The sequence below is a fragment of the Pristis pectinata genome, chromosome 3 (assembly GCF_009764475.1).
Source record: "Pristis pectinata isolate sPriPec2 chromosome 3, sPriPec2.1.pri, whole genome shotgun sequence".
Taxonomy (NCBI): domain Eukaryota; kingdom Metazoa; phylum Chordata; class Chondrichthyes; order Rhinopristiformes; family Pristidae; genus Pristis; species Pristis pectinata.
Window position 1 is genome coordinate 80880443 of NC_067407.1, and position 24065 is coordinate 80904507.

The 24065-nt window shown below is 43.9% G+C and overlaps 2 protein-coding genes across 3 annotated transcripts in view; one reads left to right on the forward strand and one right to left on the reverse strand.

The window, feature by feature from the left end:
- memo1 (mediator of cell motility 1) overlaps positions 1-5827 on the forward strand; it is a 41978-nt gene extending 36151 nt beyond the window's left edge. Inside the window, exons 7-9 of the mRNA XM_052011034.1 lie at positions 553-629; positions 4487-4591; positions 5247-5827. Coding sequence (XP_051866994.1) covers positions 553-629; positions 4487-4591; positions 5247-5378 — 314 coding nt within the window. The 3' untranslated portion in view covers positions 5379-5827. The remainder of the gene's footprint in view (positions 1-552; positions 630-4486; positions 4592-5246) is intronic.
- urb2 (URB2 ribosome biogenesis homolog) lies at positions 653-24038 on the reverse strand. 2 transcript variants are annotated; one of them, XR_007955955.1, is made up of 11 exons: positions 23950-24038; positions 21442-21576; positions 19732-19908; positions 14928-18279; positions 12811-12971; positions 12610-12720; positions 11575-11817; positions 10362-10458; positions 9129-9268; positions 7838-8403; positions 653-4404 (listed from the first exon to the last, which is right to left on the reverse strand). XR_007955955.1 is itself a non-coding variant. In XM_052011031.1 (10 exons), exons 2-10 carry the CDS (start codon positions 21565-21567, stop codon positions 8206-8208), a joined length of 4605 nt encoding a protein of 1534 aa, XP_051866991.1. In that variant the 5' UTR covers positions 21568-21576; positions 23950-24038; the 3' UTR covers positions 5965-8205. The 2 variants fall into 2 exon arrangements, 1 of the variants encoding a protein (XP_051866991.1); XM_052011031.1 differs by lacking the exon at positions 653-4404 and having other exon boundaries at positions 5965-8403.
- Between the last annotated feature and the right edge of the window lie 27 nt (positions 24039-24065).

The following is a 24065-nucleotide window of genomic DNA, read 5'->3' on the forward strand; positions in this document are numbered from 1 at the left end:
ACACCACTGTCCCTAGTCTAACACTAATTGGCATTCTCACACTGAAGTCATTGGATGCTTTTTTGTGGAGAATGGACAGTGCTACATTTCTGAAATAGAGGGCATTCCCTTGGGTTAGGGCCAGAGCATAGGGTGCTTTACCCAACATCTGGCTGACCTGCAAGTGCTTGAGGCCGTCAGTCGAAGCTTGATCGAGAAAGAGTTCTATATGAACATCCCTCATCTTGAAAACCAAATAATTAACATAAGAAATTTGTTCATGCAAGTTATAATGTATATTTTATATACATTTAATGGATTTACTGAGAACCACAAGCACAAATGAATGCAAATTCCTTAAGTGTAAAATATTAGCCATCTAAGATTTCACAAGGCCCATACCATTATGTATAGAACTCTGGACATTTACAGCATACCTGGAGGCCACTTGGATTACAATGCTGCAGTGGTAACACAATGGTACTGGTGTAGTTAGAGATGTAATGTTTCTAGCTGGGATGAAGCGTGTCCCACCACCTCTGCCTTCGATTTCTGACCTTTGTTATTTTTCAGGGCAACGTTTTCGATACACGCATTATGATGAGAGTCAAGGGGAGATCTACAGATCAATTCAGCACTTGGATAAAATGGTATGGGAAATGATGGGTTGTTTTGAGGAAGTAAACTCATTTCTGCCTCCCCCTTTCCTCCCCCGCCCCATGTACTTTTGTTCACATTTGTATTTAATCAGCTACCAATATCAATAAACTGTACACTAATGTGCCCACGGCACTTCTATTGCTTCTGAGCCCATGATCCCTGCACAGGACATGCATCATAGAAACAGTCATTTGGTCCAACCGACATTTATTTTTCATTCGTCTTCAGGACATGAGCATTGCTGGAGAGGCCAGCATTTATTGCCCAACTCTGATTGCCCTTGAGGTGTTGGTAAGCTGTTGCCTTAAACTTCTGCAATCCTTCTGGTGAAGGTACTCCCACAGTGCTGTTGAGGAGGGAGTTCTCAGATTTAGACCCAGCCACAGGGGAGAGCCATTGGTGGTGATGTTGTTCCCATGCTGCCCTGGGCCTTGATACTAGAGGCTTTGTGTTTGGGGAAGTAGTCTGGGTGAATAACTGTAAATAGTACAAACTGCAGCCACTCTGTGCCATTCCTGGGGGGGAATGCACATGTAGGATGGTGGACAGCTGGCTTTGACCTGTAAGGTGTTGAGATTATTGGAAGTTGTTAGAGCTGCACTCATCCCAGCAAGTGGAGAGTATTCCATCAAGCTAGTGCAAGTGTATATCACACATTCACCTCGCTGTTTCAACTAACTATAACTTCTGTTCTACCCCTTGTGCGTGTCCAAGTTTCTCTTAAAAAGCTTCTATGCTATTTGTCTCAGTTGCTCTATGTGGTAGAAAGCTCAGTATTCAAACCGTACACAAGGTAAAGAAATTTCTCCAGAATTGTCAGTTGGAATTATTGTTGACCATCTTATATTCATGGCTCCCATTTTTGAACTCACCCATGTATGGGTGTATCTCCTCTACATAAAAATTTAAGACCCCCATCAGCCATCAATGTTTTATCCATGAAAGCGTAAAGACTTGGTGGTTCTGCTATTGAACCAGGAGTGATTTCCCCAGGCTATTTGCCTTTTGATTAACTATCTTATCTAAATATATGAAGCTAATTACAGTTGGAAGGTGGGTAGCATACTTCTCCTTTGCCCTCAACCATTTGAAGCAGGAAGAATGTTTGTGTTTGGCCACTCATGGACCCCTATTATTTGTATCTTTAGTTGGATATTATTACTGGGCATCTCTCCTCACCATTCACTGTTTCTCACCTGCAAACAAACATTACATTGGAAAGCTGCTTACAGGTCAGATGTCACTTTTCAGCTGCCTCAACCCTAAGCTCTGCAATTTGCCTCCCAAACCTCTCCAGCTCCTTCTTTAAGATGCTCCTTAAATCCTTTGGACACGTTTCAGTGTTTCCTTTCATGTCTCTGCATCAAATAGCATCTGATAATGCTCTTATGTGTCTTGGGATGTTTTACTATGTTAAATGTGCTTTATAAATGCAGGCTTTTGATGTAAATTCTGCCAAATGCATTCATAGCTTTTTTCTTGTCTGTGGTTTCAGTAACTCGGTGCCTTTTCCAAATGACCTGCCACAGTTTCACGCACGGTACACATCTTAAACCCTTGCTCCTGTCAAATCTTTGCCGACATTTCAGAGGTAGCTGAGGACTCATTTCTTGACAAGTTTTCTATGAAATGGACAGTTGTTGGAGCTTTGAGTTGATACAAGCTTGAACTTATTACCAATTTAAAAAAACAAAAAATGCTGGTGGTGTCAGGCAGTGTGTGAAGAGTCAGAGTTATACAGCATGGAAACAGGCCCTTCTGCCCAACTCGTCCATGGTGACCGAGTTGTCTACCTGAGCTAATCCCATTTGTCCGTGTTTGGCCCGTATCCTTTAAACCTTTTCTATCCATGTACCTGTCCAAATGTCTTTTATCATTGTAATTGTACCTGCCTCTGCCACTTCCTCAGAGGTGGGCACAGCCTAAGAATAAAGAATAAATGCCCCTTTAGAACTGAGATGAGGAGGAATTTCTTCTGCCAGAGGGCAGTGAATCTGTGGAATTTGTTGCCACTGAGGGCTGTGGAGGCCAAGTCATTAGATGAATTTAAGGCAGAAATTGATGGGTTCTTGATTGAACATAGAACAGTACAGCACAGGCCCTTCAGCCCCCGATGTTGTGCCGACCTATATAAACACCTACTCCACGGTCAATCTAACCCTTCCCTCTTACATAGCCCATAACCCTCCATTTTATTTACATAAAAGAAGATTGGTTAAGGGAAGAAGACAGGAGAATGGGATTGAAAACAAAAACAAAAATCAGCCATGATTGAATGGTGGAGCAGATATGATGGGCCAAATAGCCTAATTCTGCTCTTATATCTTGTGGTCTTGTCTGGCAGCTCATTCCACCTACCCACCACCCTCTGTATGAAAGAAAAAGTTGCCCCTCAGGTCCCCTTTAAATCTTTCCCCTCTCACCTTAAACCTATGCCCTCTAGTTTATGAATCCCATACCCTGGGAAAAAGGCTGTGACCATCCATCCTATCTATGTCCCTAGTGATTTTATAAACGTCTATAAGAACACCCCTCAGCCTCCAATGCTCCAGGCAAAAAAAAACAGCCTAATTATCTTTAGGCTTACTTATAAATAGAATGGAGCAATGATCGGCAGTTGGAAAGGAGAAATGTGTGTTGATTGTGTTCTGGCGTGCTTGCATAGATTGAGCAAGATTTGATAGCTGGGGAGGCAATAAGTGAGAGAATGTGTAACAGGATTTGTTGAACAGAACTGGTTAAAAGGAAATGAGGCTTGATTAATTTATGTGCAAAAGCAATGAAAGGAAATATGGTAATTGACAAGGATAACTTAATGTAGATGATTAGGGAAGGAAGTATTGAAGAAAAATGTTTATCAAATTCATCTTACTGAACCTTGGCCTTTCCTCAAGTCTTGCTGACTTGAAGCAACTGTGCTTCAGATGCATCGAACTTGGATGGAGGCCTGGCTGGCTGAGTTATGTACTTTTTAATTATGTAATTTAAGTTCAGCAGTCCCTTAGTTATCACAGGTGTCAATGACAATTCCTTTTTCTTTGCATTATTTATTTTTGTAATTTATAGTAATTTTATGTCTTTGTACTGTACTGCTGCTGCAAAACAACAAGTTTCACATCATCTAAGTCAGTTATAATAATTCTGATTAAAGTATCATTAAAGTTACCAGGCATGGATATCAGACTAAATTCCATACAACAACAGGAATTTGCTTTATTCAAAAGTTGAGTCATTCTTTGACCAACTGGTAACATGAAGATGAAGTGAAACCTACTCTGGCCCATTTCCTAGTGCCACTGTGGAGTTCTGACAGGTTGTACATCGAGCACAATTTCCCTGCCACTGTAGACTCCTGGTATTCATGATAAGTGCAGTCATTTATAATCTCAGTATAAGCTCCGGTATAAATATAATTTTCTTAGCAGAACCATTTGTTGCCTTTAAAGTTTTGAGTATGTCAATATATATATTCTTTTACTTTTAAAAAAAAGGGGAAAAGTTTGTGTTTGGATAGAAATCTGGAAAATAAAATAAGAATGCAACCTGGAGGCAGGAACAGCTTAACATTCTGACAAAAGACAATCTATTCTTCCCCTTCTGACAGCAGCTGATCTATGCACTTCTGGCTTTTACCAACTTCTGTGTCTTTTACACTCAGATTTTGTTTGTTAGCCTTAACACCAACAGTCATTGTACCTTGGACAGGAGCTATCTTTCACACACAGGAAAAGATGATTTCCGAAGGCAGCAAGATGTGTAGAGTACCTGTAACATGGACAGTTTTGCATTGAACCATTGAATGGATTACTTTACAGTAAACAGTATCACTTAATCTGTTTTATTTCAGGGTATGGATATTATAGAGCAATTAGATGCTGTATCATTTAACAACTATTTGAAGAAATACCACAACACTATCTGTGGTCGCCACCCAATTGGGGTTCTGCTCAATGTAAGTTAAAAGTATTAAAGTCTGCTTTTTTTTAAACCTATTTGCCCTCCGTTATGCTGGTTACCCTTAAAATGTATTCTTTTACTGTAAATAATTACTTAAATTAGGGCTATATGACATTTGGTAGCAAGTGCCTAATACTCTCCAGTAGTATGTGCTGGAGGGAGATACATTCAGATTTAATTGTTTTGGGAAGGGAAAATCTGATTAAAACAAGTCCAACACTCTCTTTCCTAACATTTACTTGGTGAAGCATTCAAAATCATTACAAGGTTTGAGTGTGTAAGCCATACCCTGTTTAGAGTTCCCCATTATGTTTCAACAAGTAGTCCTCTCTCACACAAGAGGCAAACCAGAGATTCCAGAGTCTCAAAAACAGACCTTCCGTAAATCTGAAAAGTTAGTTTCTTGGATACTTGAGAAACATTTCCCATACAATTCAAAATCATGTTCCCATGTATGAAGAGAAAATATTCCCTTATTTGCTGGGAGTTTACTGTGATGGGTGATCATTGTCAAAACTTCCAGCAATTATACACAAACAGCCAGTGGGCTGAGGTACCAGAGTAAGTAAACTCCCTTCCCCTCCCCTTCAACTCCCATGGATTAGGCGGCACGGCCGGGACATTAAGAGCTGTTCCTATTTCTCCTTTAGGCAGTGACGGAATTGAGGAAGAGTGGGATGAACATGGCTTTCTCGTTCCTGAACTATGCTCAATCAAGTCAATGCAAAAACTGGGAGGATAGTTCTGTTAGCTATGCTGCGGGTACTCTGATGGTCCACTGAATCACTGCTACTCAGGAAAGCCACCGCATTCTCCGTCTCCTGATCCCAGCCTTCCTTCAAAGACATACCTCCATCGTTTGGAGCTATCGGATGTTGAACATTTGAACTCTTCTTCCCCGAGGTGTAGTCCCTCATAGTTTTGATTGACATGTGCTTTATGTTTTTTTTCCTTTTAGACTGGTGAGGTACAGGATGACATTAACTAGCAATTAAATTGGCCAGTTCTGGCAGTATAAAACAATAGATGTGTACTTGCTTACAGATAGTTTGGCAGGATGTGGGTGAGAGTGTACCATTTATATCCAAGTCAGTTGCATTTATAATCTCATACCATAGTTACTCAAGTATAAGCTGCAGTGCAAACAGCTGCTGCCAACATTGTATAAGATTTTTTTTTGTTTAGTTGCTAATAAAGGGCTACACACAATAAAATGGTCTTATGATTTAGATTTCCTGCTATCTGATGTGTAATCTGAATTATGTCACTAACTGTAGTGTTTTTATTACCTATTTCTAAAAACAATTAAAGTTTTATTCTTGATTATTTTCCTTACTTTTGACACATACTTTTAACAGTTTCAAATTTTACCAAGACATTTCTCTAAGCAGGAAGTGCCTAGTCATTCCCCTCCTCGCCTGTCTAGGCAGTTTCTCAATTTTCTTTTCTGTAGGGTTAACTCAGCAAACAAAACTGTTATTGTCTGGTGCAAAGCAGTGAGAGCCAGGCAGGAAATGAAACACTATCTGTGAAACAAAACATGCTGGCAAACTAACTCAAGTATTGAACTGTCACTGTAAATCCGTCCCCTTCCCCAAGTGTTGTCAGGTGCCCTGGCTTTTGTTCTAGTCCCAGCCCATCTTGGCTGCTATCCTGATCCTCAAAGTTAAGAAGAAATTACTTTTGTGAGGTCTGACTCTTGTTGGGAGAAGTTCAGAAGGCTGGTCAGCCGAAGGGATGAGGCAGGGAAAAGAGAGATAAACCTTGATGTAAAGGTCATAAGAGTGCAAGAATGATGTTGAGAAAGACTGAGAAAATTAGTCCAAAAATGAAAGTGGAAAGGAGCAGTGACAGGAAGTAGCTAAAAGCCTCAATTATGAGTACGAAGTTTGTATTCCTTTTTAGAAGGAACTAAGGTGGTTTAATTGAGGATCTTACAGGGGACTGAAGAGGAAACTTGCCTCCAAGAACGTGCCCTGAAATTAAATGGCCAATTCAGAGGTTCTGAAAGGAAGCATTTCTTCCCAAAGTTGCGGAATTCCAAAACTCCCCAAAAAAAAGTTGGGAATCAATCAAAGAAATTGTAAAAAATTGAAATTGCTAAGTTTGCAAATCCAAGGGGTTTGAGGTCGGTTGGATGGTGAAGTGAATGTTGGTAGGACTAATTATTCCCACTTATTTGACAAAAGTGTATAGGTAAATTCATTTAGATCTATTTACAAAGACAACAACATACAAATGTAGAAAGGCATGGCAAACTACTAGCCAGTATTTATAGGAATTAACTCTAAATGCCCCACAAGTAAACTTTACTCTGTTTACATGATTTCCTTTGGACCAACTGGCTAGCTTTCTCTTGTCCTTCAGAATGAGGATTAAAATATTGATTCAGAGAAACTACTACTCCTAGTGGAAGAGTACAGTACAGAGCAAAGTGCTGCTGATGCTAGAAATCTGAAATAAACAATGTTGGAAACACTCAGCAAATCAGGCAACATCTCTGTGAAAGAATCCAATTAACATTCAAGGTTCATGACTTGACCTGCGGAGTAGGCATAGCATTTTATGTCTGCATTTTAGAGTTCCAAGCAGAGCCTTCCTTCTGGAGCCTGAAGTGTTCAAGAAATGAAAACCAGTAGTGGCTTCATTTATTGACCTGGAACCAAGAAGCTTATTCTGCCACATGAAGCACATTGAGCAACTCCAGGCCTACAGCAATGTAGCCAATGGGCAAGGAAGGCAGATTTCCTCCCTGAAGGATATTAGTAAAGCAAGTTCTTTTAAAATAAAGTCTGTAAGACCCAAGTTGCTGCGTATATTTGAGGAGATTCTAAACAAAAAAAATGTATCAATGGGAAAATGGATAGATAGTAGAGGTATTGAGATAGATGATCAGTCATGATCATATTGAATGGCAGAGAGGCTTGAAGGCACCAAGTGCCCTCCTTTTTCTATTTTCTTTGTTTGTTTCTTGGTCAGTCCTTTTATATTCAGGTTTAATTAGATGTATGTAAACATTTCAGTTGTTGCTAAGGGATTTGTATTGGTATTCCAGGATTAGTCTTATTATCATATTAAAGTCTTACCACTGTTATCCTATGGTACAGCTAAACTAAAATAGACCTGGTATATTCAGCCCTGATATACTTTTGTTATAAGGCTATCTCCATAGAAAAAGCCAAACAAAATGTTTAAGATTATTATAGGAACGAGAAGAATGGTTTGAAATAATTTTCTTCACCTATACTTGTCGGTGGATCACGGAATATTAGAGTGGTCATGTTGCATCTTGTTCCACATTGTGTCCATGCTTCATTATATCCATTGACGAGAAAGCTGCATCCATTTTATATCCCAACTATTTTTCTAGATGCTAGAAGTCTCTCAATAAAGATTATTTTAGTTGGGGCAGTTAAAACCAGCAACTTTGCTGTCACCTCTACCACGAGGAGAATGCAGAGATCAGTAACATTTCAGCTCACTTATGAAGTGCACGAGTAGATGATGCCCCCATAATCACTTAGCTCGCCAGTATCTGATTCCCTTGATCCAAAGCGGGCAACGTTGTGAAAATATCCAGAGGCACAGGGAATGAGGTTTGCATCCAGGTTAAGCCGTGTACTCCTCTTCACCTTGTCTTTTACTCTTGTGATAACGCACATAATCACTGTGCAACTCCTTAAATACCTCCCTCACTCCCAACTGCAACAAAGCATTCAGAAAGCGGAGATCACTTTCCGTGACCAGATCCAGGAGGTGGTATACTCCACCCGTCAAGAGTTTTTTCACGTCTGCATTAAGGGTAACCTGTAAATAAAAAAAGAGTCTGGTAGAAACACTAAGAGTATGACAAAATATTCCACTGTGGACTTTGAAGATATCAAAGGAATAGGAAGACCTTTGTTCATAAGATACTGATGTTTTATTGGTAACTGAAGCACTCAGTACTTCTTCATGGAAGATGCTCACTTGTTAGGAAATATGACCTAATGTCCCAACCAGCAAGTTAAGTTTTTGCCCAACAGTTCAGTTGGCTCTACTTCAGATGTGGTGGTGAGCTTGGCTCAGTTAGTGACACTCCCAACCAAGTCAAAAGATTATGGGTTCAAGTCTTATTCCAGAGATTTGAACTCAGAATCCAGACTTAAATTACCAACACACTAATGATGGGGGGGGTGCCATAATGTCTGAGATACTATCTTACAGAGATGTTAAATCAAGGCAGGGATTTATCTTCATGGTACACCTAAAAGATCTTGGGGCTCTATTCCGGATAACAGAGAAGTTAACCCAAGTGTCCAAGCCAATATCAACCAACGTCACTGAAATAAATTACATGGATATTATCACCATTTGTTTGTGGGAGTCTTCTCTTTGCACATTGGCAATAATGTCAAAACTGAAAAGTGGACTAAATCTTAGGAGTGCTACTGGAACCCATAACTTGGAGAGTGCTATCACTGAGCCGTGACTGAATCTTACAATCCTCCTGACCTCTTACATTTGAAGGCGTCACATTATTTTGCAATTACCTTTTGAAGTTCATTGATGTACTCTGCCACCATGAAAGCAGAAAACATTGCAAATTCCTCTGGTTTTGAAGCAATGTGAGTGTACATCCTTTCTACCTGACGTGCACAGTCCAGGATCACTTCATTTTCCGTTATCATACCTGTAACAAAATAATTCTTCAGCAATACAAAATAGTCCAGAGCTCCAGGTAGGATAATGTTTTACATGCGAGTATGGTTGCCTAACTTTAGTATTATATTGGAACATTGTATAAATACTGCATCACATCATCATATAATGTCAGTCCACTGCATTGATACTTCACATTGACATCATTTCATGGACACATCCAATATTACTGGCACATCATTAGTAGCTCAGCAATGCAAAACATTTAACACATCACTGCACAACCAAATACTCATAACATTGCAGCACCATCATTCTACACCCCTGGCCCTTCTGTGACAATTTAATTTTTTTCTGATGGAGACCTCATATTCAGCTGAAAGAAGATGAGAAACAACTTTTCTAAACTGGGTACTCTATCAGATAGATATTTGACTCTCTTAACCTCAGAACAGTAATTGATAGTGCAGCACTGTGAATAGCTTTGTGTGTGGCCCCTTAAGTCAATGAATTGGGCCAAGGCAGCTTAAACCTATTTCACAGTGCATTCTCCAATCATACCAAAGGCAGCTTGTTCAAATTCACAGCTGAAAACAGCATAGGGGAAATTTCAGAGTTCAAACATCTTTCTGACAGTAATGTTTCCAAAGGTGAAACAATTCCACAAAACATTCTCACACCATCCCCAGTATTTCAACAGCCCTACAAAAGCACAATCTCCTCACTCCACTGATTCTGGCCTCCTTTGCATCCCTCATCTTTAATCACTCCAGTGTTGGCATCTTCCCTTCAGCTGCCTTGGCTGTAATCTCTGGAATTCCTTCCACAAACCTCTCCAACATCCTTTAAGATGCTCTATAGAAGTTACCCATTTTGACTATGATTTTGGCCACCTGTCTCAGTGCCTCCTTGCAAGGCATGGTGTCAAAGCTGACAGTATGGTCCTGTGAAATGGCGAATCATTGATGTTGACGCCATATTTTAAAACCACACGTTTAAAGCGTGGAAAACTATACTGGGCCATGACACAGAGTATAAGTACATGCCACTGTTCAGTAGTTTGTGGGTCAGGCCACAATACATCACGTAATCCTATCTTCAGGATGGATTTGCTCTCTACATACCTTTCTCTCCAGCACCTTTTTGACGACTTTTATGAATAACGGAAAGGACAAGACGGTTAAAACACTTGAGGAAGGTTGGTGCTGCATTGAGCAAAACCTGTGTGCCAAAGTAAAGAAAAGCATCAGGGAATATACTTTGACAAGAGCAACAAGCAGTTCAAGCTGGACTTTCAGGGCTTCCAAAAGTAGTCACATTTTCAAAATGGTTTCCCACTTTAAATCATTCCACATTGCTTTCAGTATGGAATTCATCCCATCCCCAAAATGAGAGCATTTCCAAGATTAGCAGGATCATAAGTCAGTGGTTTCGCTCACTGACAATTCATAGAGTCAGAATCGTAGAGCATGGAAACAGGCCCTTCAGCCTACCAAGTCCATGCCAACCATCAAGCACCAATTTACACTAATCCTATTTTTTATTCGCTCCACATTCCCAACAACTCCCACCAGATTTTACCACTCACCTACACACTAGGAGTAATTTACAGTGGCCAGTTAACCTACCAACCCACACATCTTTAGGATGTGGGAAGAAACTGAAGCATCCAGAGGAAACACACAGTCACAGGGAGAACGTGCGAACTACACACGTACAGCATCGGAGGTCAGGATTGAACCCGGTTCGCTGGAGGTATGAGGAAGCATCTCCTTTAGCTGTTTTAATTATAGCCAATTGACAGCCCAGTTTGCAAACAATTCCAAAACTTCCGTGCAGGTTTTGTCAAGTGTGAACTCTCAGCCTTTGCAAATGGTATCAAAAATGTCAAAATTTCCACTGGGCTGTCCCATGAATCAGAATAAAGGGAGGCCATCTGATATCTTCAGCCTATTGTCCAATTATGGCTTCCTCCAGCCAAGCTAAGGTTGTAACAACCACCACAACCAATCAGTGCTTCAGAAACAGGTGCCAGCCCTTCACTACCATGAAAACACAGGTTCAAGGACTAGAGATCGGGTTGGGGGGAGGTGGGCACTGATAGAAATGCAGTGGTAGACCGAATCAGGTGGCAAACCTGCCAACTAACTCCCTCATCAGATACAGTAAGAAAAGGCAGAAGTGGGCAAGAAATCACAGCTAGTCCAAGAGAATTGGTCTTGGCCTATTGCCCCCAGTTTCAACACTCAACAAACTGATTTAGAAAAGGCATCCAAGAAAAGCCTCCAAATGTATCTCCAGGAAAAGATGGGTAACGCTCAGCGATGCCGAACTTACCTTAGGCTGAGACTGTATAATAGAAAACAGCACCTCATGGATAGCTTGAAAAAAACTTGCATATTCATCCAGTTTTAGCTGGTCAAGTGGAATGCACAAGAGAGCATCGAATGCAAGTGTCACGTAATGTGGATTGGAGAGTATTCCCTCCCCTTGTTGGATCAGAACTGCCAAAGCTTCCAAACTCAGCAAAGTAATCTTGCAGCCCAAAGGTTCATCTAGAGCTGTTTTCTTGCATAAAACCTGAAAAGCCAAAAGGTTAAAAGATGACCACAGTGATTGCTCCTGAAACTGGCTAGTTCATCAATGGGGCATGCTGACCAACAGCCTGAGGGGCCATGACAGGGTAGATGTTGGGATCTTTCCAGTTGTAGGAGAAACTTGAATAAAGGAACGGTCATTTAAAGAGACGTGCATAGGAACTTCTTCCCACAGAGGGTGGTGAATCTCTAGAATTCGCTACACCAGAGGATTGTGCAGGCTGGATCATTGAGTAATGGGCAATTGGCAAATTATCGTCACAGGTACCAAGATATAGTGAAAAGCTTTTGTTTGCGTGCCATTCAGACAGATCATCCCATACACAAGCATACTGAGGTAGCACGAAAGGAAAAAAAAAACACAGAATGCAGAATATAGTGTTACAAAGAAAGTCCAGTGCAGGTAGACAAATAAAGTGCAAGGGCCAGGATGAGGTAGACTGAGAGATCAAGAGTTCATTTTTATCATACAAGAGATCCATTCAATAGGCTTATAACAGTGGGACAGAAGCTGTTCTTGAGCCTGGTGGTACATGTTCTCAAGCTTTCGTTATCTTCTGCCCAACGGAAGATGGGAGAAGAGAGAATGACTGGAGTGGGAGGGAGTCCTTGGTTATGTTGGCTGCTTTCAAGGGGAAGTCAATGAATTTTTGAAAGGTCAGGGAAGTGAGGTGTATGGGAATCTGGCACAGGAGATTAGGCAGATCACATTGAATGGCGGGGCAGACTCAAGGGGACGGGTGGCCTTCTGCTCCTATGTTCTTATGCTACTTACCAGGAGTGCTGTGATAATCTGAGGAGCTGTAAACCACACTGTCTTTTCTGCATTTTCCATTAACGAACACTTCATAAGGATAGTGGTCAGGATCAGTGAGGACACAACATCCTGAATCAAAATAAGAACAGCTTTAGTGAGAATGTGAACCAGATCAATAGCGATCATGTTGTTTGGGCTCCAGACCAAAGGTCCACTCACCAGATGCCTTCCTTTCCAAAGGTTGGCAACCTCAATGCCCTGTGTGATCGACTTTACAAGAAGGTAAAACTGATGGTCTGTGCACCTTTCAGACATGCAGGTGACCAGCCCAATTAGCTGAGTATCCAGCGATTGAATGAACTGTGATGTTATCCATGGGGCTGGAAGAGCACAGAACACGATTACTGTCAAGTGAAGAATGGTTTACAAATACCTAGCAACATAGCGCAGACCTCATGGTACCATGGTATTGCACAGCATAAAGGAAGCTCAATTTGTCTACCAGGTCTGTGCCTCTTCTATTACAGGAAATTCAACTCTACAGTAGAGAAGAGACAGTGTTAAATTGGACATCATCATCAGTTGGTATATTGTATTACACCTCTCATGGCTTCCCCCCCTTCTGGGCCCCAAATCCTGGAACTCCTAAACCTCTCCATCTGCCCCATAGCCGTTCTGATGCTGAACGTCTGCTAAAACACAGTGTATTCAGGGTAGTCTGCAGGATTATGGTGCAACCTCTGCTTCAGATATCGAGCCTTGGCTCGGTGACAGCACGTACTCTCTCTCTCAGTCAGAATATCATGGGTTGAAATCCCACCTCCAGAGATACAAGCACATTTCTGTGCAGTACCAAGGAATCCTACACCATCAGAGGTGGAGTATTTGTTTGAGGCAGGTCAGCTTTACCGATCACATGGCTTGATTCCAAGAACAGCAGGAAGTCTTTCCTGATGCCCTGGCTAATACTTATCTCTCAGTCAACATCACTAGACCAAGTTACCTGGTCATTCTCATGTGACTGTTGCGGGACCCCGCTGTGCACAAACTGACTGTCAACTTCACTACATCATAATACTGCTTACTCTTCAGAAGTACTTAAATGCTGCGAAGCACTTTCGGATGTCTAGAGCTTGAGAAAGGTGCTAGTAAATGCAAGTATTATTTTCTCAAAGTGATGCTTCACAGATGTAACTGAAATCACTACGATCTGAAAATCTGATGATGTTATCACTTTTATTTTGAAACTTTAAGGAGACTCCTTGCAGGAATCAGACAAATAAAGGACGAATAAGGACAACCCTGACTTAATTATCTACAGTATATGCTGTGAGAGACGGGACATGGGTTTTCCATAGTTAACAAAACATGAATACTTATTCAGGCTCCCTCTGTTGAATTCAATACACTCACCCTCTAAACATGCCATATAATGTTCTAAAAAAATCACACAATAATAAACATTTTAAAGTGTTTAAATATCTAAAAGGAAATTATATTAACCAATAAACTGTTTGCATTGAAGGTACTGATACAAACAGGGATGTATTTTAAAAGTGCAAGGTGCAGCTGTGTAAACTAAGACACTCTTTACATGTGCAGCAGGGAGCCACTTGGCGCAAGTGGCCTGGAAACCAATCACTGTTTTAAAGACAATGATGGGTTCCTCAACATGTGCGTGCATACAATTGTTCAAAAAAATTTGAGGTGGTACAGGATGGTATTGAGATGGCATACCCTGCGACAGGAAAATGTAATTAAATTGAAAAGAACGCAGAAAAGGTTTATGAGGATGTTCCCAGGACTTGAGGGACTGAGTTATAGGGAGAGGTTGGATACGCCAGTAATTTATTCCTTGGAGTGCAGGAGACTGAGGGGTGATCTTATAGAGGTGTATAAAATTATGAGGGGCATAGATAGGCCGAACGTACAGTCTTTTTCCCAGGGTTGGGGAATCAAAAACTAGAGGACAATGGTTTAAGGTGAGAGGGGAAAGATTTAATAGAAACTTGCAACTTTTTTTAAACAAAGGGTGGTATATATGTGGAATGAGCTGCCAGAGGAAGTGGTTGAGGCAGGTACAAGAACAACTTTTAAAAGGCAGTTGAACAGGTACATGGATAGGAAAGGTTTACAAGGTTATGGGCCAAATACTGGCAAATGGGACTACCATGGATGGGCATCTTGGTCAGCATGGACAAGTTGGGGTGAAGGGCTTGTTTCCATACTGTATTACTCTATGGTGTTTGAGACCAACCTCGCGCGTACAATGATAGCGAATCAGCAGATAATGAGAACTGAATGTATTTGGATAAAGGAATGGCCAAGTCTTTTACCTGCCAGCAGGGCTTTTACAGCACAGAAGATGGAGGGGATTCCAGTCTTGATATTGTGATCAGAGCAAAGTTCTAAGGATGAACAAAACACTCGCAAAAATTCAAGTTGTTTACGAAGTGGGTCCAGCTCATGAGTGGAGGTGGTGAGTTGGTGCAGAACCTGGGAACAAATGCTCTGGTACAAGTTACTGTACTTCAGGCCCGTCTCATCTGGACTCCTTCCCTCACTGACCGCATCACTTTGCTGCTCTCTTGGACACAGCTCTGCCTCCAAGAGGGCAGTGGCACAAGGCACAATGAACGTCCAATCTAATCCACTTCTGTCGAAATGTGACTGGAGAACAGGGCCCAAGAGACCAGAGAGCTGGGTCAGAAGAGACGGCAGGGTACTGCTCTTGTGTCTGTTCTTTTCAGACTGCTGCAGTGTGGTTTGGATGACACAACTCAACGTCAACAGGGCAACCATGAGCAGTTGCTCGACCACGAGCTTGCATTCCTCGTTGACCTTTGCATTCACCCAGGTGTTTGAGAGGAAAGCAATGAATTGCTCCAAGTTTAGGCACATGCTTTGCTTCCTTTCAACAATCTTCTGGACAAAGTTACTAAGAAAACATTGGAGGGTGTGGAGAAGTTCTGGCCAAGCTGGGCAATCCAGGGAGGGGGACAACTCACTGCTCACGAGAAACAAAGGAGCGATGACCTTCTCTAGAACATCTCCAGCGTGTGCCAACCTGAAGACTGCCTTCCCTTTGGTGCCTGTCACCAAGACAGTGAGGAGGAAGTAGCATTTACCTAAAACTTGCAGGTACTTGGAGGCCTGACTCTCTTCAGAGCTGGGCTTGAGGTTGGTGACCAGGGACACCAGCAAGAGAAAGCATTGGAGATGATCGGTACACGAGAGGCTGTCCAGCCTCAGAGCAGAGAGCACGTCCAAAATTTGCAAGAGGGCATCCAACCGCTCCACCGACAAGGTGAGAAGAGAAGGGCTTTTTATTGATGAGAATATGCTCTGGGGTGAATCAAGGGGTGAGGTCCCCTGAGAGGGCATTGGATGAGAGAACAGCAGTCCCCAATTGCTGCTGCTGCTTTGGTGGCCCTCACCCCGAGTGGCATGGACACTTGCTGCCAGCTGTTTCAGTAACCCTGTGGGCAAACCCTCTCCAGGGGCGATGACTAGCTGTCTCACCCTCTGGGTCAGACCAAGTAAAATCGCCTGGTGCAGAGCCTGGATTTCCGGAAGAAGAGTGCTGTTAAGCAAACTCTCACACATGGCTGGAATGGAAAGCAAGGTTCCTGTGTCCTGCCCCACCTCCCGAGTGCCCTTCTGCAAGAGGTTGGTGATCACCACCTCAGCGATATAAGTGACCTCTTCCTGTGGGAGACAGGGGACCAGGAGGGCGAGGTTGGTGGTGACCAGATGCCAGTGCGCCACACCGCAGGTTTCTCCATTCAGCGTGCTGAGTTCTCTATCCCATCCTCGTGCCCTGGCACTTTGGACAGCAGCTTTCCCGGAAGAGACGACAAAGGCTGCGGAGGACCTCAGGCTCAGCCCCTCCGCCTCTGTCTGCTCCCCGGGCCGCATCATGATCCTTTTCATCTTCTGCACCGATAGCAGCTGGAGGAAGTGCTGGCTTAACTCGCCGCCCTGTCCCGTCACCTCAGCCACCAGCTTCCACTCCGCTGCGCTCACCTGCGGGAGGAGGCAGCAGAAATTCCAAGCCTCTGCCCCCGCTCCGTCGGCCTGGCTGGAGGGTGAGACGTACTTGCTGCAGTTCAGCTGCAGCAGGTGATCGACTTCCACCCAGGTGGAGCTGAGGATCAGCCCCGCGCTCATGGCACGCATGGCCCACACCGAAGAGCCCGTGCCATCGGCATGCTTGCCTGTGTGTAAGAGCGGCATCACTGCTGCTTGAACCGTCCTGTTCATCAGGGCCTGAGTGGACAGAATTACCGGCACTGGCGTTTTGCTATCGAGAGTCTTCATGTTGAAAAGGATAGTGTGCAGCAAGGAACTCATTGTGAGAACTTTCAATGCTGTGTCAGAGTTCCCCACCAAATCGGGAATCAGTAATTCCAGGTTCTTCAAGATCAGATCCCAAATGTCCAAGACTTGACTGTTTGTTACTTCCAGGAGGCATTCTTGCAGCTTCTTTGAGAGGCTGCTGGACAGGATGGACTGCCTCAACTCATCAGCAGCTGGGCGAGAGACAACGTCCAGCACCTCCTTGAACACCCTGGGCAACTGCCGCAGTTTGGTGTAGGTCTCCAGTAGGGTGCTCAGCAACGAGTCTTGGGCTTTCTTCGCCCTCGGGTCGCTGACATCAGCGTCAACCCACGCCAATGACACCAGCTCGTCTAGGTTTGGCTCCATGATCAAGTGGTTCAATAGGATCAAGGTCCTCAGGCATCTAAACCAAGCCGCGGTGCCTGGGCGGGGGTGGGTCAGCAGCATTTCCGCCACTCTGCTGTAGCAAGTGAACTGCACTCCCTCACACCGGATCTTGTCCACTGAGATGTTGTAGATGTTGTTGGTGAAGATCAAATTCAGGAGCTGATCCAGAGCCAGTAGCCCCGGATTCCATTCCATGGACACTCTGTCCTCGGCGCTCTTGGCCTCTGGGAACCGTAGGGAGTCGAGGAATTTGGTGAAGATGTGGAAACAGAGAAGCTGGTTTCCATCCTTGCAGTAGGACTCAACAGACAGCTTGTAAAGCATTGGTACTGAACTGGCCACAACAGCAGAGTGCAGATCAGAGCCAAAGAATGCAGCATCGGCTAACTTTAGCAATATTGTTTCAATAGGCGCTGTCAAGCCTTTGGAAAAGCCTGTCTTCTTCCCCTGAGAGCCATCACTCTGCAAGAGCTCCTCTCTGTAAGAGTTCAAGAAATCAGTGTGGAACAGACCATTCTGAAGTACTGTCTGGATTCTACTGCATATCTCCTTGCTGAGGCGTTGCCGCACTGACACCTCATCTTCACCCATCCAACACCTTGAGGACAGCAGATGGCGCAGGAGGAGAAAGGGCTGGAGGAGAGAGCCGCAGACCTGCAGAAACATCCGGGATTGGTTGGTCTGTTGCCTTTGCAGGACGAGGTACTGATTAAACACCAGCAAAAGAACATCAAAGAGCTGTGCAGAGTGCAAGGCTTCCGATGATTTCAACCTCCTGCAGGCCAGCCAGCAGAGTTTGCAGAGTAGGTCAACCAGCAGCTCACACTTGCTGGTGTAGATGATGGAAAAGGCAGGAAATGCGAGAATTCCTTGACAGCAGCTCAGCACCACGGGAAGAATTGATGCATCAACATTCAGGGGCTCTTCATTGGAACATGTCAAGATCCTCTCGTTTATGATCTAAAACAAAGATTTTAAGAAATACTGATTATATATCTCGCAAATTCCAATGTTGCTAATGAACTACCCAAAGTACCCCCTCCTTTCTTTCTTCTTTAAGTCCCTACTTAAAGCTTACCACTTTGACCAAATCCCTTATCTCCTTATGTGCCAGTGTCAAATTTTGTTTGATATTATGAATCATGTTGGGAGTTTTTTAAACATTAAAGGTGCTATGCAAATTCAGCTCTTTATTGCTTGTAAGTACAGTTCAAAATACAGCATTGCACAAAAACAGACCAATTATCCTAAAAAAAATCTTTAATCCTTTTCCTATTTATCCAGTTTCCACATAAATGCATAAATACCCAACATCGGAGCAAGTTCACCATTTTAACCACTCCGTGCCCAAGGATGCTTCTGAATCCCCTAATGGATTTATGGATGAATACTTCATACGTTGGATTCCCCATGTGTGGGCTCAACTCTAGTTGATCCATTACATAATCTTAAACCTCTATCAAATCACCTGAGCCCAAACTGTTCAGCCTCCCATCAAATTTATAAAACACCTTCTGTATCTGGGATGTCTGAGTACACTAAATTCACACAAAATTAAGTCCAATGTATTGCTAACATATTGGTTTATTGAGCCGCATGCCCTGCAGAGCCTGCCCGAGTGCAATCAAGATCTCTGCGACGTCGATAGACAGACCTGTCTTTCAGAACCCCTCCTCGTTTTTCCTGAATGGCTGTGAACCAGGTTCCACACATCTCATTTTGGAACACAGGAACAGGAGGCTGCCATTCAGCTCCTTGAGCTTGTTCTGCCCACTTTGCTTCAGTCAAGGTTATGCAAATTAAGTATAATGGCTTGGCCACTGACATTTGTCCCTTTGGCTCATGTTGCGAGTTCATACACATCTCCAGAAACCTGAGCACGTCATCCAGGCTCGACCCAAAACGTCGACAATTCCTTCCCTCCCACAAATGCTGCTCCACCTGCTGAGTTCTTCCAACAGATTGTTTGTTGCTGACTTTTCTTACGTGGTACAGAGAAAGTGCTGCACAGTCAGAGGGCTTGTCTTTTACATGAAACCTTAACAAGACATGCTCCCTCTCCTAGGTGGACTTAAAAGATCCCACTGTGCTATTGTAAAGAACTGGAATGGAATTCCTTCCAAACCAATACTGGTCACTCAACCAAAATCATTAAAATGTATTATCTAATCATCATCACATTGGTGGAACCTGGCAGTGAGCAAATCCACTTCCATATTTCTTATGCTCCAACCGCTTGCAATTTCTGCAAAACACCTTGGAAGATTCTGTGTTTGTAAAGAACAACATAAAAGCATGTTCTTTCTTCCTTCCAGCTCTCTAGTCACTAATTAATCCACTCATACCAGGCAGACATGATTACTGACAGCAATTTGTTTCCTCACTGGGATGCAAGGATCCAGGCCACTTCACCTGAGGAATTGTGAAGCGAATGGTGATGACCTTCCCTTTCTCCATCAGCTTCTGCAGCTTTTTGCTGTGAAGAACATCATCCAGATAGGACCACAGTCCTTCCACAATTTCACCTCCAAACTGGAGCTTCTTGCTGTAATATCCAGTTAATGCATGACTCACCCAGTCGAGTAAAACCTTCGTATTATGAGAGAAAAAGAGAGATCACAATGAGAAATTCTTATTGTTGCACACAACCCAATTCTGTTCAAGTGCGACAGGATGTACATAGCAGAGCATTGGTTTGATATGCATGGGACACAATGCTTTTAATATCTTGTTGTTAGATTTATTATGGCACTTTCAATTCCCTTTAAGATCTGGGCTTTGCACTGCTTCCCAATTCCCGTCATTGCTTCTATACAGCAGGCAGGAGGGACAGAATAGGCCTGCCACACCGTAAAGGCACCCTGGTCCAGCCAGGCAATGATAACATGCGGTTCAGTCCAACTTCAAATCAAGGTTGGGGACTAAGCCCACCCCCTTCGAACTGAATCCCAACAACTGGCGAAGCAACATTTTCACTTAGAAATCCATGTGTGGTTTATATTGGAAAGCTCACCCCAATGTTAAAATACATCACAGGAGAACAAGAGAAGGCCATCACACCCTCTCAATTTAACTCATCATTGACTGTGTTTAATCTCCTGATCCGAGGAAATATTCTGATCCCTGCAGATCATCCAGCAAAATGCCAGAATCACTTCATTGTCTCATTGGATTTTGGTCTCTTATAGTGCTCATCCTCTCAACACAGATACACAATAAATATCCAGGGTTTCATCATAAATCATTAAAATTGCCATGCAGCTCTTGACCTACTCCAGTTCTGAAAATGTTAACTCAATGTCCTATTGCAAAGACTTAAGGTTATTGACAGAAGATCTCAGTGGTTGCAGGGGGAGCAAAGAGCAGATAGGAAATGAAGTGAATTCTTTTTATATTTATCTGCAAAAAATTTATGATATAAAATCCATAGCCTTGCAGGCAGCAAATACATTTGTCATAATAAGAAAATGGACAAAGGGAGACAATGCAGGGCCATGGAGAAGTGGCAGGAGATATGGGCAAACTGGATAGTTTCTTCAGAGAGCCAACACTGGCATCCTTCAATGCTGCTGGGTTTTATGATTCAGATTTTCTGCATGCATTCCCACACACTGAGTGGAAGGACAGTCAGTTCTATTACAGCCAGAGAGACATAACACACTCCTTTCAAATTCTCCCTTTCCTTTAGAAAATATTACTTTTGTAGAGTAGGAGTCTTAAGAATAAAGTTCTAATACTTTTAAAAGCAAGCAGAAACAGACAGTAAACTGGGACAGAAGTGTCAGATTATGAGGTGATGTTCTCAGGACTAGTCACCAAAGGCTTGGCCAAAGTAGAGGGTGTCAACGCAATTCTAAAAGGAGAAGAGAGGGGTTAAGGTTCAGGGACAAAATTCTAAACCCTTCATTCCGGGGAACTGAAGGTCTGACTATCAATGGTGGGGCTATGGAAATCAGGGATGAGCAAGTGGCCAGAGTTGGAGGAACACAGAACCCCAGGGAGGCTGTAGGGCAGAAGGAGGTTACAGAGATATGGAAGAGCATGGCCAGAGAGGAACTTGAAAAAGGGACATGAATTTTAAAACCAAACCCAAAGGAGGGCTGAAGAATTCCAAGTATGCACCTGTTCCTTGTTGGGCAAAAAACACTGGTGTGAAATCCAGGCAAATCGAGCCAATTTCAGTTTGTCTTCCCATGGTGTCTTCACACTTTTTAGCTTCAGGTGAATCCCAGAGTAAATTGCAGCCATGACCTGAAACTGAGTGGACAATGTTTGGTATTAGAATTAACAGTTTAAGCCAGCCTAGATCTTTGCTGGTGACTCACCATACTACTACACGAATTCCAGCAGCGGTACCACTCTTGGCTTTGAGTCTGAAGGCAGCGTTTCGCAGTACTGAGGGAGTACAGCATTGTCAGAGATGTCATAGTTCAAATGTGAGCATTGCTCTGTCAAGCCCAATGAAAACAAAATTCTTTGGTGGAGTAGGTGGGTAGGTAATAAGGCACCACCTATCACACAACCCATACACCAGCCCCATCAAGCACCTCCTGTTGGATAATCTACAAGTCCCAAATAAGAACATGAGAGATAGGAGCAGAAGTAGGCCATTCGCACCTTCAATAAGTTCACAGCTGATCCAGCCTTGGCCTCAACATTACTTTCCCACTCTCCGCCCATCCCTCTTGACTCCCTTGTCGTACAAATATTCAGTCTCTGCCTTGAATATATTCATCAGCTCCCTGGAGTAGAGATGTCTGAAGAGTTGCAATGTTCTGGGAGAATAAATTTCTCCATCTTAAATGGGTGTCCTCTAATTCCAAAACTTCATCCCCAAGTTCTGGACACTCCTGTTAGGGGAAACAACCTCTTAGTTTCCAACATGTCAATCCCCCTCAGAACCTTAAGCTTCAATAAAGTCAGTCTCATTCTTCTAAACTCTAATGAGTTTTGGCCCAACCTGCTTGTCCTCCCTTCATATGTCAACCCATTCTTCCCAGAAATTAACATATTTAACCTCCTCTGCAATACCTCCAACGTCTGCAAGCACACACTCTCTTAAATATAGAAAACAAATTTCCACACTGTACTTCAAGTATGGTCTCACCAGCACCCTGCACTATCAAATTTTCCCTACTTTTATAATCCGTCCTGCTTGCAATAAAGACCAATATTCTGTTAGCCTTCCTAATTACTTGCTATGCCTCCACACCATGTATTTCATGCACTAGGATGTCAAATCACAATATTTTGTAAGTCTCACTCCATTTAAACAATAATTAGCTTTTACATTCTTCCTACCAAAGTGATTAATCACATTTTCCCACATTATACTCCAGCCACCAACTTCGTGCCCCCTCGCTTAACCTTGCAAGGGAGGTGGGGGGGGGGGGGGGGGGGAAGGAGAAACACAAAAGTCCTGTGGCAGAAGGAGCAGAATACCTCACCCACCCAGCCCCATCTGAAGTCTTCCCTTCCCACACTGGCATCATCAGCCTCCTCAGAACCACCAAAAGCAGAGCTGCAGCAAGTCATCCTCTCTGCCAAGAGACTGCCTGATGAAGAAAGTGGAAATGTAGTTAAGAAACCTAATGTCCACCACAGAACGTGCCTGGGTAGCAAACAGGTTCCATTTTTACATACGTCCATATGTCGATTTTGTCCGCAAGTCGGAAAATACACAAAAATCACTCAATACGGTAACCATACCTCCACAGTATTGTTATGAAGAGCATCAAAAACACATATGACCGATAAGAAAGAATTACTAAAAGTAGGGAGAGAGAAGAAAGTAGTTCTGCTGTCTGTCGAAACGAACGTCAGACTTTTGAATTGAATAATATTATGGGAGCCCCTTCGTATGTAGGGTCGTCCATAAGTCAGAAGTTCGTAACCCGGGAACAGCCTACGCAGTTGAACCCACCGATCTGGGTTTGCAGGAGTGCCACCACCACTACTGCCACCCCACTCCCACTCCTCCCACCACCACCACCACCACACCCCACTCCCACTCCCCCCCCCAACCAAACCATGCAGCGAAATAAAATCCCAATGGTTCAGCGCGGTGTCAAAGCAGTACATCACCCAACCAACGCCAGTGCCTGGACCACCACACGGTTTGTGGGGGTGAGCCTGCTCCGGGATGCAGCCTACCCTTACCCGGGTGTGCAGCCTACCCTTGCCCCGGGTGCGCAGCTACCCTTGCCCCGGTGCGCAGCCTACCTTGCCCCGGGTGCCCCTACCCTTACCCCGGGTGTGCAGCCTACCCTTGCCCCGGTGCCCCTACCCTTACCCGGGTGCACTACCCTTACCCGGGTGTGCAGCCTACCCTTGCCCCGGGTGCGCAGCCTACCCTTGCCCCGGGTGCCCCCTACCCTTACCCGGGTGTGCAGCCTACCCTTGCCCCGGGGTGCCCCTACCCTTACCCCGGTGTGCGCCTACCCTTCCCGGGTGTGCAGCCTACCCTTGCCCCGGGGTGCCCCCTACCCTTACCCCGGATGTGCAGCCTACCCTTGCCCCGGGGTGCGCAGCCTACCCTTGCCCAGGGTGTGCAGCCTACCCTTGCCCCGGGGTGCCCCCTACCCTTACCCCGGGTGTGCAGCCTACCCTTGCCCCGGGTGTGCAGCCTACCCTTGCCCCGGAGGGCGAGCCTGCTCCGGGGTCCGTCTCTCCCTCCGGCACACGTGCGGCTCCGCCAGCTCCCGGCGTCACATGACATCACCCGCGACCTCTCAACCCGCGCACGG